This window comes from Typopeltis vanoorti, chromosome 8 (assembly GCF_054136105.1).
Source record: "Typopeltis vanoorti isolate ZY-2024b chromosome 8, IOZ_Tvanoo_1.0, whole genome shotgun sequence".
NCBI classification, from domain to species: Eukaryota; Metazoa; Arthropoda; class Arachnida; order Uropygi; family Thelyphonidae; genus Typopeltis; species Typopeltis vanoorti.
Window position 1 is genome coordinate 34,956,170 of NC_143556.1, and position 13,210 is coordinate 34,969,379.

Below are 13,210 nucleotides of genomic sequence, written 5' to 3' on the forward strand. Positions count from 1 at the left end.
ATTCTGCCACACACCACAATTCCTACACCATTTCTTCCCTCGTTATTCGCTCCAGAGTAGAACAATTTATACCCATCTCCCAGTTCCTTTGCCTTTCCCCCTTTCCACCTTGTCTCCTGCACACATAAAATGTCCAACTTCCTCTTCCTCATCATGTCTGCCACCTCTCTTCCCCTTCCAGTCATGCTTCCAACATTCAGTGTTCCCACTCACAACATCCTCTCCACCTGCTGGGCTCGCTTCTTTAACTGCACCCGCCCTTGATGCGGTAGCCCTCGTCCACTTCTCACAGCTGTAGGGCAATGTGGCTGCGCGTCGCTTAAGGGGTACGCCCTAGCCCTTATATCATTTTCCCTTCGACTCATAATCATAGTTTGAGTTGGCACTGAAGTTTTCCGACCGGATGCCCTTCCTGACATCAACCCTCGCGTTTATCCGGGCTTGGGACCGGCACCTATTGAGGCTAGCTTGCCTCCTTCGGTGGCTGCATAAGACGAAATGACTTAGCAAGATAGGAAAGACTCACCCCTAGCCCTCGAATACTCTAATAGCATCAGGGGGAAGGAGCAAGGAGAGGAGAAAGAAGAGAAGTGACCAGTCTACAGAATAATATAACAGATATATATTACATGAAGTAAGGCATGGTCCAGCATCAGGTACCTCGGGTTTGCCATGCCCGTACTCACTAAAGTGAGCCCTTGAGGAAGAATCAATTTTACACTGAATAATATAAATTTATATATAAATAAATATTATTTATAAAATTATAAATAAATATTATAAATTTATAAATAAATTAATTAATTAAGTTAGATTAATTTGCTATTAATTTTCCTTTATTGAAAACTGCACAGCACATCAGCAACTCAATTTGTAAATTTTTGGCAAGCGCTCAAAAAAAAAAAGGTTCGCCACCACTGTCCTAAAGTAATTTGTCCATAATATTATCACCCCTCCCTCCCAATGATAACATTCTCTTCAGCTGTATAATGTCCATGCTTTTCATCTGTAATTTTGCAGTTTAATTAACAATACCAGAGAAACAAATAAATATATTTATTTATTTAGCTGCTAATATTCCATGTTTTATACCCAGCATCATCAGAGCACAGATAATTCGTAACACTACACAGACACTAACAGTTGATTATTAATGGAAATCATTTTAAAATTGTATCAGACAATAATTTTAAAATTGTATCATAGCAAGCCAATTCCTTGTTAATCTTGCCCATGGTCCACGTTTTGACATAGGCCATAGAGAGGGATTTGAAGAAACTCGTGTACTTGTTTTTTATACTTTCAAGGCATCTGATAATGTCTGTCATTCAGACCTTCCTGACAAGCTACCATTTTATGGTTTCTCTCTTGCCCTTTGTGGTGTTAGGATTGCAAACTTCCTCTTTGGTCATTCACTCATTAGGTGTATGGTGGATGGTTTGCTTCCTCTCATCAGATTTCACTGATGAAGAAATCTGATGAGAGGACGTATCCCAGAATTCTGTACTCTTACCCACACTGTTTCCTATATATCATTGACTCTCTCCCTGTCTAACATCAAATCCTATTCATAATTTTCTGATTTTAGTACTCAAATGATTCAAGCTTCAAGAATTTCCATAACCACTGTCTTAAATACACACCTCACTATTCTCTGTAGATTTGAAGATAACTTAGTGAATTATTATTACCCTAATATCCCATGGAGTCAAAGACTCATCTAGAATGTCCCTTTGGCATAAACATAGTCATTATACTGCACCTTGAGCACATTCAAATTCTCTGCAGACACCACACTCTCAAGCAGGGCATAGATTATTCACATATTCACATATATATTCACATATATAGATTATCCTCAATTATTCACAACTATGTACAAAAAAACTTGCTTCTCACTCTCCTGTTCACACTCTCGTTATACAGATTCCAGGGATGACTGCTTGTTCTCTCCTGATCTCTCCACCATTTTATGAAACACCTATTCAACATTGATCCTATAAACAACCCCTTACTAACTTATAGGTCTATCATATCACTCCTCTTCTTCTATCCACTATACTCTGTAGATTGCATCTTCTCGACTTTTCCTCATATTCGACATCCCAAAAAAGAGAAACTGCCTTAGTCAGTCATCTGTGGATCTTTGCAACATCTCTTCATCCTTTTGAAAACCAAATGACCAAATCTGTCATTTGGTTTTCCCAGAATTTGTTATGTTGTCCTCACAATTTTGGCAATGTGTCCTCTAAATTTTAGATCCTTGCATCACCTCAAGATCTCTTATTTCCTCGACCTCCAATGATATATCCCCACCAAACGTAAATTCTACATCCCATCTTTGTTTCCCAAAATCTGTCAAATGAAATGCTGTCGTAAAATGAATGTAGGAATGTTCAAAAAAATCTTCTGAAGATTTGTTCACAAGGTACCTTAAAGTTCCTTATTCTTAATGATATTTGGAAAGTCTTTATGTTTATTCAACTAAAAAGGCCTTTATGTATTTATGTCAAGCATTACCTAACGATGTACACACCGTGCATGATATATCAAGTGACTTGTGATTAGCGATTGTTTAGCAATGGTTTACATTGTTTTTTAATGGCTGTTAGAAGTTTTTTGCTAGTATGTTCAGATTTTGTTCGCATATGCCTGATGATGCTGTTAGCCAGTGGATGGCAAGTGGATGGCATGTGTTAAATTCTTCTAATTAAATCTATGAGTTTATCCCACATCATTTTTTATAACTTATTAGCCCTCATAGATTTTTACTATATTTTAGAATATCAGTGCTATCAAAACACAATTTTATTACCTAGCAAAATGATCCTGCTCCACTCCTTACTTTTGATAATATCTGTATCTCCATTCAAGATTAGTTCTCTTCTCGGGCAGATTTTCACATCCAATTTATGCCATAAATTGGATGTGAAAATAATGGAGAAAAACGCACATCTAAAAATAATAATTAATTAACTTTATTTAGCTAATTAGATTATAATGCTTCTTCATTCGCACAAAGAAATACTAAACATGTGCATGTAGGCACATCAGCAGACTGATTTCAAAAGGCTGGCTCCTGCAGTCTTAGTGCACTTTATAGGTGTGGTGGTGGATCTTTCTGACAGTCTTACAGTGATGGTCTCCAGATTTTTGGCAATGTGATTCAGCCAAATTTGTTTAGGTATGGAGAATTTTATAGTGCTGTGGCAAATTCTAGAAACAGTCTGATTTGTGTCTGTTTCTCTATAAGAGAGTGATTTTTCATTGCATCCAGTAATTTGTATCCATGGCATGTGCCATCTCTAAACAACTGTAATGCAGATGATTGGCATATTTTCTATGTTCCTTCTAGGCAGATACTAGCTGTTCTTGCAATTTTTTTCCAAGTATTTAAGTTAGCAGGAGTAGGGGATATTGTAGAGACCAGGATGATCAAGAAGGTGAAATGTATCTTTAGCAAATTGATAAGCTTAGCTGATTTTTGCTATGGTCCAAAGGTCGGTCTGTGTGTTATATCTTTTTAGAATGCATACAGTTTTTTCTGAGACACCCCAGTTGTAGCAAATCAGATGTGAATTTTTTGTGGAGTGGTGTTATGGTCTTGTAAAATTGTATGCAGTCTTAAAAATATAACTTAGAGACTGCCTTCAGGCCATTCTAAATATTAGCTACCCTTGATCATCCTAATGTCTACAGTATCCCATGCTCCTGCTAACTTAAATAGTTTGAATAAACTGGAAGAACAGCTAATATCTGCCTAGAAGAGTTATCTTGATGAATAGGAATGCAAGACATGATAATTAGTAAAAACAAAACCTAATACAGATTTAATTTAGGTAAATATTTTATTGGCATAAAATTTTCATTGCCATGACAACAATGAAAAGCACATACATGACAATAGAGTGTCATTGTCAAAATACATTGAAATTCTAATAAAAATAGCTTTAACAGGAGATTAAAAAAAACATATAATAATAAATGATTATAATAAAAATTAAATTAATTCTGGAACTTGTGAAGAACTATTTGCTGTGAGAGGGATAACTTAATTCCATCACTTCTATTTAGCTTCAGTTGATATAGCAAGGTTTCACAATTTTCTTTGTAAAGATATTCTAAGAGATAACCACTTTTGTGGAGAACCTTAATTTTCTTCCAAAGGATTCAATGTCTGGTGGTGATAGCAATGTCCCAAGTCTTGGCTTGTGGAACTTAATGTAGTCTAAATGTTCAGCATGATGCACAGCTGCCTATATACCTGTTGCACCAAATTATGATAATCTGCACTGACTAGGAATTCAGTTCATTCCATGATGGGTCAAAGGCAGAAGCTTATCTTTAGCTGAGCCTAGAAAGTCTAGATAAGTATATATTTTGTTAATAAGGCAGAAGGATACTTGTAGGCCAACAGATCTAAGTAATTTGATTATTCTTTTGATTTTTAACATAAGATATAATAAAATAAGGATTCGTTGTTTAATCTACCAGTTTCTGTTCTTGCTGTTTAATTTGAAAGTTATACTGAAGATGCCCTTGATACCAGGGCAAAAATTTTATGCTAATAAAATATTTACATAAGTTAAATCCATGTGGTATTTTACATAAGAACAAAATATGTCCATCATTGAATCTGTTCCTCAAATCTGTGACAGCTGTACAAAATTTTCCACACCTAAACAAATTCGGTTGCATCACATTGACAAAAATGTAGGAGACCATCATTGTGATGGTCTAATATAAATTATTTACAAGTTGTGTGACTTCTGTATCTGGGAGGAGCAGACAGATGATTCTCTTTCTATTATGAAATATTGACTATTTTTGAATGCACTAAAAATGTATATAATGTGTCCCGGTCATGGCACCAAATAGCAAATACATTATCTACATAATGCAGTCAGGCTACTAGTTTTAGTGTAGCTGTGTTTGATGCTAGGTTCTTCAAGTGTTCCATGCAGAAATCAGCTAGAGGTGGAACCCATTGCTGTCCCCATCCACTTGTATGTTTTTCCTTTTCATGTTGAAATAAGTATACTATAAATTTAAATAACTCAGATATGCCTGAGATCAATGGTTTCTAGTATTAGTACATTAACAATTAATAGTATAGTGATATATCAGAGCTGATTGTGATGTAAGTCTGTCATTAATGTGTTGCTGGTTGTCATGGAAGGCAGATCTTATATCCCACTTTTGATGTATGCCATTATTAGATCTAATACCAGCAAAATATTATCAGCTAAATAAATATATTCATTGGTGTTGTGAATTGAACTGCCAAATAACAGATGAACAACTACCAAGACCGGATTTTATCTACAGAAATCTCCATTTCTTCAGCAGGATGCTACCTTCAACTCCCCCCCTCCCTCCAAAAAAAAAAGAAGTGGAAATTCAGTGTTTACAGACTTAAAGGAAAGCAGAGGAATAGTGGCATCCATTTTAATAGGCCTGATGTACAAAAATATCTTTAGAAGAGGCAGAAAGAGAATGTCTATGAGAAAATAAGTAGAACACGTGTGTGTGTGTGTGTGTGTGCGCGCGCGCGCGCGCATACACATGTGTGTGAGAAAGAATTGCTAATTTTTTTGGAAATTAAAAGAGACTGTGGAAATGCTAAATGTGTAAGTCGGCCCAAAAAAGAGATTTCATTTTGCGTGATGATCTCGGTATTATGGAAAGTGAGGGGGGGGGGGATATGTGGTCTTTCTTGCATGATATAAAAAAAATGATTGTGTTTTGGTGGAATTGAAATTTCCAAGATTGTCCTCACTCTACTTGACATTGATGGAGAAATATGATAAAGTGAAGCCACAGAAGAAATTGATAATTCAATTGCAAAAAATGAATGCCGTGCCATAGCATAAATTGATTGGGTCTAGCACAAAGTTCTAAATTACATAATTTGTAATTTAGAACTTTGTGCTAGACGCAATCATTTGTTCTGGAAATGTCAAAAATTATGACACATCACTAAACCTCTCCATAGCTTATGTTCAAAGAGGGTAATGATGTTGACAAGAAACTCCATTGTGGATCAAGAGTAGCAGAATCCATTTTTGTGAACTTCAGGTGCTGAAGAAGTTGACTGTTGATGACCTATTCCATTATTTTTGAGAACAGTGGAACAGTAACTTGATGGTGGATTGACTTTGGAATGGCTGTTTAATATAGGCTTGTTTCAATGCTGTTGGATAGATGGCAGATGAATATGAAAAACGGTAAAGGAAATTTAGGGTAGGTATTAATTCTAAAACACAAGTTTTAAGCACAGTTGTGGAAAGGAGATATTAATAGGACAAAAGATGTTGGTACAAAAGATCCACCCTATTTAGAATACTTCTGACAGCTTTCTGGCAAGTCCATAAGAGGTATGCAGTTGCTGTTCTTGTTAAGTGTTTGTGTGGAGGGGAGGGGGCAGAGTACTTTGCCTTGTTCATTTATGCTAGAGTTGAAGGAGAAGAATGATGCCTGCAGGTCATCCATCCTTGCATTTGGGTAAAATTATAATAGTGCTCTGTGGCAGCATCATGAATGTGGAGAAGGATCGACCTCCCCCAGTGAGGAACCAGAAGGCAATTTTTTTTGTGCATATTCTTTTCAAAGGATTTGAATTTGATGATAGTATTTTTTCAACTGTTGCACTGTAATATGCAGTAACTATATCACCTGTAATGCTAGTTTCTTTCTTAAGATAATAATAATATTTCTTAAGATAAGAAAGATAATATCTTTCTTTGTAGATTATGAATAACTGAAAATAACATGAACTCTTGTTTTATACAGTTAACTCTCATTATAACAAACTACTAAAAGTTCCACCCCATGGCTATAACATGTGTTAAAAGACTATGGCAAACCATCCACTATTACAAACTGTTTCAGTGTGGTGAAGTTGTTGGTTTTATGCCACTTATGAACGTGCCAATTTTTTTTCCCATGGACTCCTTGTTACACTAGTTGAGCATTTGGATAGTGGGCTGGACTTTTGAATAGAATTGGGATGAAGACTTTTATTTCAGTAGGATTCAGTTATTCATTTAGAGCAGATGTAGGCTTGAAATGGCTCGAGAAAGTTCCATGTTTGGTCCCTTGAGCTGGGTTTCTGGACTGTGGAAAAAAAATAATAAAAATGCAAAAAAAAAAAAAAATCAATAAAAATAAGGGGTGGGGAAATCATACTCCACCCATGGTACAAATGTACTATAGGTTTACAAATAAACCTTCCATGGGGTGGGAACCGCTTTTAAAGAATCATCCCACAGAAAGGAGTAGATGTTATAGAGATGTCATTCCATTTGTTACCACTGTAGTGCCAGAGGATGTCAAGTTTTTTATGCGAATCCTACCTACACAAAATATGCTATAAGCCTATAGTACACTGCTATTCTTGCTGCACTAAGGGTTTTAAATAATCCAGGAGCCCTATTTTTGAAACCAAACGTAGTACTTTTCAAGCCACTTCAGATCCCTTGTATCATTTGTAATATACCAATCGATTTCTGTTGCCTCTAACCCTGTTTGTTTGTTTTTAATATATGAAATAATTATGGATTGTAGCCTATTATTATTAATAATTTATGAACTTAAACAGATATCCAGGACCAGTTCTACTAATTCGAAGAACTCGTGATGAAGTTATTTCTACTCAGTAAGTATTTATATAATACTTCAGCTTTCATTTATTTAACTTTCATTTACAGTTTTTAGAAATTAAAGAAAAAACTTGTTTGCATTTTATGAAAACTTCAAATACTTTGCCTTGTGTGGTTTTAAATGGGAAACTGATAGCTATCAGAAACAAAGATGCATGTGACACAACACACAAACAAAATAATCTTTTGGTTATCTGTTATATTTGTCACAACAGATCTGTTAGGAAGTAAGTTATTAACAGTACAGTTAATTGAATGTACACTTCCCAATAATAAATGCTATCACTAATCTTTGATTTATTTTGTAAATTGAAAATGACATTAAATCCTAACTATAAAGTTCAGTTCCTGAAAACTCTCACATTAACTAGTAACCAGTCAGATTCATATAGTAAGTATTAAGTTTTATACAATATATACAGCCAAGGTGGAGGAGTTGAGAAAAGACACCGTCGAAGCCTTGCTGGTCCCAAGCCCAGAGAAATGGGGAGGGTTAGCAAGGGGCCAACCACCCCTCCTGTAAAAAAGCCTCTAGTTACAAAACAAATACCACAGAAGCCTCATAACTCGGACGGCTTTGCAACAATGATTACTAATCATTTTGGGACCTGGAATATATGCAGTTTGATGAAAGAAGGTGTTCTTTTTAATGTGATGAATGTCTTACGACAGTATAAAATTGGACTTTGTGCTGTACAAGAGGTGCATTGGCCGGGCCATAGCTCGACCCGTAATCAGGGGTACATGCTATTCTATAGTGGTGACGACGGAGGACGAAGAGTCCTTGGAATTGCGTTTTTAGTTAGTGATAAATTTCTGTGTAATATTTTAGATTTTAAATCTGTGAACAATCGGCTGTGCACTATTAGAGTTAAGGGACCTTTTCAAAATGTGTCTATTGTGAACTGTTATGCGCCTATGGAAGAGAGCTCGGAGGAAGCCAAAGATTGTTTCTACGAGGTGATTGAGCACACTTATGTTAATCTACCGTCTTATGACGTCAAGCTAGAGATTTCAATGCAAAGCTGGGGAGAGAACATGTGTGGTGCCCTTTCGTGGGAAGTGAGAGTCTACACGAGGAGTGCAATGATAATGGGACCCGACCTGCGAGTTTCGCCTCAGCCACAGGATGCTTTGTAAAGAGCACTATATTCGCACACAAAGATGCCACAAGCAGACCTGGAGATTGCCGGATGGTAGAACAGCTAACCAAAGAGACATGCACTAGTGTATTGGCATCACCACAGCTCCATCTCGGACGTGAGGAGTTTTAGGGGAGCAGACGGAGATAGCAACCACATTATTAATATCAAGATAGCAATTCTGTGCCTGAAATCGTAGGCTACTTGGTAGCCTACGATTTCAGGCACAGAATTGCGGTCCAGAAGCCTTCATGTCCTACCACACGACCTGTATGGGACCTGGACAAGTCGAAAACAGCGGAAGGCAGGTGACTTTCTAGTTAGAGCTGTAGAACCACTTTGAGGAGCTACAGGAGGAGGAGGAGGATGATCCAGATAGGATGCGGGATATCATCAAAATACGGTCGCATCTGCTGCCTCGAGGACTGTGGGAAAGAGAAGAAGAAAGGCATGGTTTAATAGAGAGTGCGAAGAAGCTGTAGTGAAACAAAGGGAGGCACTATTGAATTGGCAGATAGCAGGAAGAAAGCTGCATATGGTGAGAAGTGTGGTGAAAGATCTCACCAATTTTGTCTTTTTTGTTTTAGTCACTCCTATTATATCGATCTGGTACTTATCCAATTCCTCAGCTAGCGCCATTTCTTTGCCATTCAGGCTTCTTATGTTGATAGTACCAATCTTGAACTCTAATGATGTTGAATTGGGGGTGTGTTTCAGAATTTGCTCCAGTAGCTGACTTTTTGCTGTTCGCCCTGGTTCCTGGGCAAAAACAACAGGGACCTTGTTTATTCTGGGCAATGCCCCGGCTGGCATGAAATTCTGTCATAAATACTATAAGAATACAATTTGGTCAGTTAAATCCCAAATTGCCAACTCATCCTTGTTCATTATACCTAACAGGGTGCACCACGAGAAGGTGAGGATTGAACATTAGGTCAGAAGCCCTGGCTGGTTCTCTGCATTCCTTCAAAGGCTATGTGGAGGTCTCCTCTCAGTTATACAGCTTTGACCCTTAAGCAGCTCCTACACACATATTGCATCTCTTCAAAATCCTCCTCTGTACCTCAAATGATGCACAAAATTCTATGATAGCACTACATGATTATGATAACATCATTATTAGTTTCTTATCAACAGTTTTCTTAGTCAAGTCTCCATTATTTCAGAACTTCCGTTTTAGTCTTCAAAGGCATTAAATACATCAGTATCCACTTCTGTCTTGGTCTTCTGGGTCATTTTCTTGGTATCATGTTATTCTAATGATATCATGTTATTGTTTAACCACACTACCGGCCAAGATGTCTATAGACGTCAAGGTTATCATGGATGCGAAGTGCATATTAAAATTGTAATACCATTGATATTACATTGAAATATATGATGGATACAAAGCATCCTTATATGCTTTGTATAAATTTATATAAATTTTTTTAATATAGAATGCTTCAAAGGCATTAAATACGTATCCACTTGTATCTTGATCTTCTGAGTCATTTTCTTGGTATCATGTTATTTTTTAACCACACTACCAGTCAAGACGTCAAAGTTATCATGGATGTGAAGTGCATATTAAAATTGTAATACCATTGATATTACATTGAAATGTATGATGTATGCGAAGCATGTAAGGATGTGTATTTGATCCATAATGGCCAATTAGGTGGTCAATATCCTAATTTTTAATATAATTGTGCCACTGATGTCACCTGTTCACTGGCTTAATTTTTAACCCAACTTTCTTATCCATAAGTTAAAGTTGACTTGAACACAGTCTTGTATAAATGCTGATTTAGTGTTTTGACTAATATTATTGTAGTTAGATATGAACATATTCAGCTAGCTCCCTGCTCTACCAGCTTTGTTATTCCATTATCTGTTTCCAAATATAATTTGTCATCTTCCTTAAAAATGATGTCGAAACAGCAGAAATATTCTTGTTCTGTAGGTTCTCCAATGAGAAGCAGTTTTCCATGGTTTTGCTTATTCTCCATTTGTCTTTTTGTTGCCAGTTTTCATACCAAACTCCTAACAATATTTATTCAGTTTAGCTAAGGAGTTCTTTCTGAAGACTTGCTCTGAATTTAGGAGTATAACATCATATGCATAAAATAAGAGCCATCAGTTAAATATATCCAATCTGGATATCACCTGTAATGCTAGTTTCTTTCATAAATCTTTGTAGATTATGAATAACGCTGAAAATAGCATGAACTCTTGCTTTTTACAGTTAATTCTCACTATAACAAACTACTAAAAAAAAGTTCCAACCAAAGCTCCATGGGTATAACATGTGCTAAAAGACTATAGCAAACTATCCACTATGACAAACTGTTTCTGTGGACCCTACATTTACTATAGTGAGAGTTGACCCTTACTTGATTTTATATTATACAATCTTCCTCTACTTCCTTCAGTTCTAACTGCTGACATACATCTCAAGTATATCTATATATTGCTCTGAATAATCCAAACTCTGCTAGATTGTAGCATTTGGAACATCTTTTTTTTTTCTTGTAAATCTAGAAGAGTTGGATGCAGAACATTGTCATTGATGTGACTTCTAAGCCATTTGTCTTTAAAGTAAAAATCTGATCCTGGCCATCCCTGTTTGTCTTGCATCATTTCAGAGTTTTCAGTTTTTCTTAGTTTCTCAAGTATACCTACATGAATCTCATCTGGAACACTTCATAAAACTTTTATACCTATTATATTTACGGCTATTTTGCCTGTTTCTGTTTAGGAGTGCCCCTGTTTAAATGTCATTGGCTTTTTACTCACGGATTCTTAGGGCATTGTAGATGTATATTTACTAATAAATATATGTAGCATAAAGGAAGAGAAATTTACACATATCTTTTTCTGGGTGTTGTGGCACCTTTCTGGTCAACTATCATCTACTCTGTCTTTTCACATTTTGTTTTCTACTACTGTCCTGTTACTGCTTCTCTGTCATTTAGTGGACCTTCAAAATAATTACTCCAGACACCCAGAACATCTTTCTTCTCTTTTTATGTCTACTGTCACCTCTGATGCCTTTTGCAGTGCTCTTTTCTTAGTTTTGACATTCCTTAGTTTTTATTTTTCAATAATCTCAAGAACATTTTGCTATTTTCATGATATTAATCTTCTATATTCTTATCTCACGAGTTTGATATAGCCAATTTGATACATAGCTTTATTATGTTTTTCCTCTAGGTTTTCTGGGGCATCTGCAGACTAGGACCTTTTGATATTTATTTTTTAACAAGACTGCATCTTTAACTTCTTAAGTTCATGGCATTTTGATTTTTCTGTGTTTATAAAACAGTATTCACTGCATCCCTGTCTGGCTGAATTAGTATGGCTTTTTTTTTTTTTTTAGGTTACCACTGAGTCTTAAGGTTTGGTTTTTGTTTGTAAACTCATTTTCTTCTCTAATAATATACATATATTTGTATATATCTATGGTTGACCTCAGAAAGCAACTCAGCTTTGATTATTTTTTAAAACTTTTAAATACATGTTTTTCTCACTGAGATATGATTTTTATCATCATCATCAATTTCCTGATATGTACCCTCAAGGGGTGTTCAGGTTACTATGACAGCACTACATAATTAAGTTTACATTTTTATTAATCTCCTGACAATTTTCCTCCAAATCAATCTATTACTTGTGAGCACTCATATTGTCATTTCTAACATTTCATGCTTCTAAGGCACTTCTGACTGAATCAATCCACTTAGACCTTGGTGTTCCTCTGGGTATCTTTCTGCCATCTTGGCATCAAACACCTGTTTTGCTAACCTTTCTTTGCCCATTCTATTTAAGTGGCCATACCAGCTTTGATTAGCTCTGCTAACACATTCTTCAATGTTAATAATGTCAAGTTCCTTTCTAATATCTTCATTGTTAATATGATTCTGCCATTGATGCCATCAGTTCACTCCCCTAATTTTTCTCAGAACCCTCATATCTGGTCTCTAATCTGATCAAGCTCTTTATTTCTAACCCAACTCTTGGACCATAACTTAAAACTGATTTAAACACTGTCTTGTATGCTGCTACTTTGGTGTTTTGGCTAATTTCTCTCTTATTCCATATGAATTTATTTACCTGGCTCCCCACCATACCAGCTTTGTTTATTCTGTTGTATTTTGCCATCATCATTAAAAACTGTGTCTAAATAGCTGAAATATTTTACTTGTTCTATAGGATCTCCATTCAGAATGCAGCTGAAGTCTTCTATACTCCTGGATATTTTCATAGTTTTGGTCTTTTTATTGCTGATTTTCATGCCAAATTTGTTATATCTGTTATTCAAATTAGTTAGTGAATCCTGGTGACTTGCACTAGATGTGTTTAGGAGTGCAACATCATGTGCATAGAGAAAAGAGCTAAGTTTGAAATCTCCAGTTCTAATATCAG

The 13,210-nt window shown here is 35.9% G+C and overlaps 1 protein-coding gene across 2 annotated transcripts in view; it reads left to right on the plus strand.

Moving 5' to 3' along the window:
• Nucleotides 1-13,210, plus strand: part of LOC150103921 (phosphatidylserine lipase ABHD16A) — a 304,831-nt gene that overhangs the window by 235,211 nt on the left and 56,410 nt on the right. For both annotated transcript variants that reach the window (XM_090396602.1, XM_090396603.1), the window contains one exon: nucleotides 7,601-7,657. In XM_090396602.1, coding sequence (XP_090252728.1) covers nucleotides 7,601-7,657 — 57 coding nt within the window. The remainder of the gene's footprint in view (nucleotides 1-7,600; nucleotides 7,658-13,210) is intronic.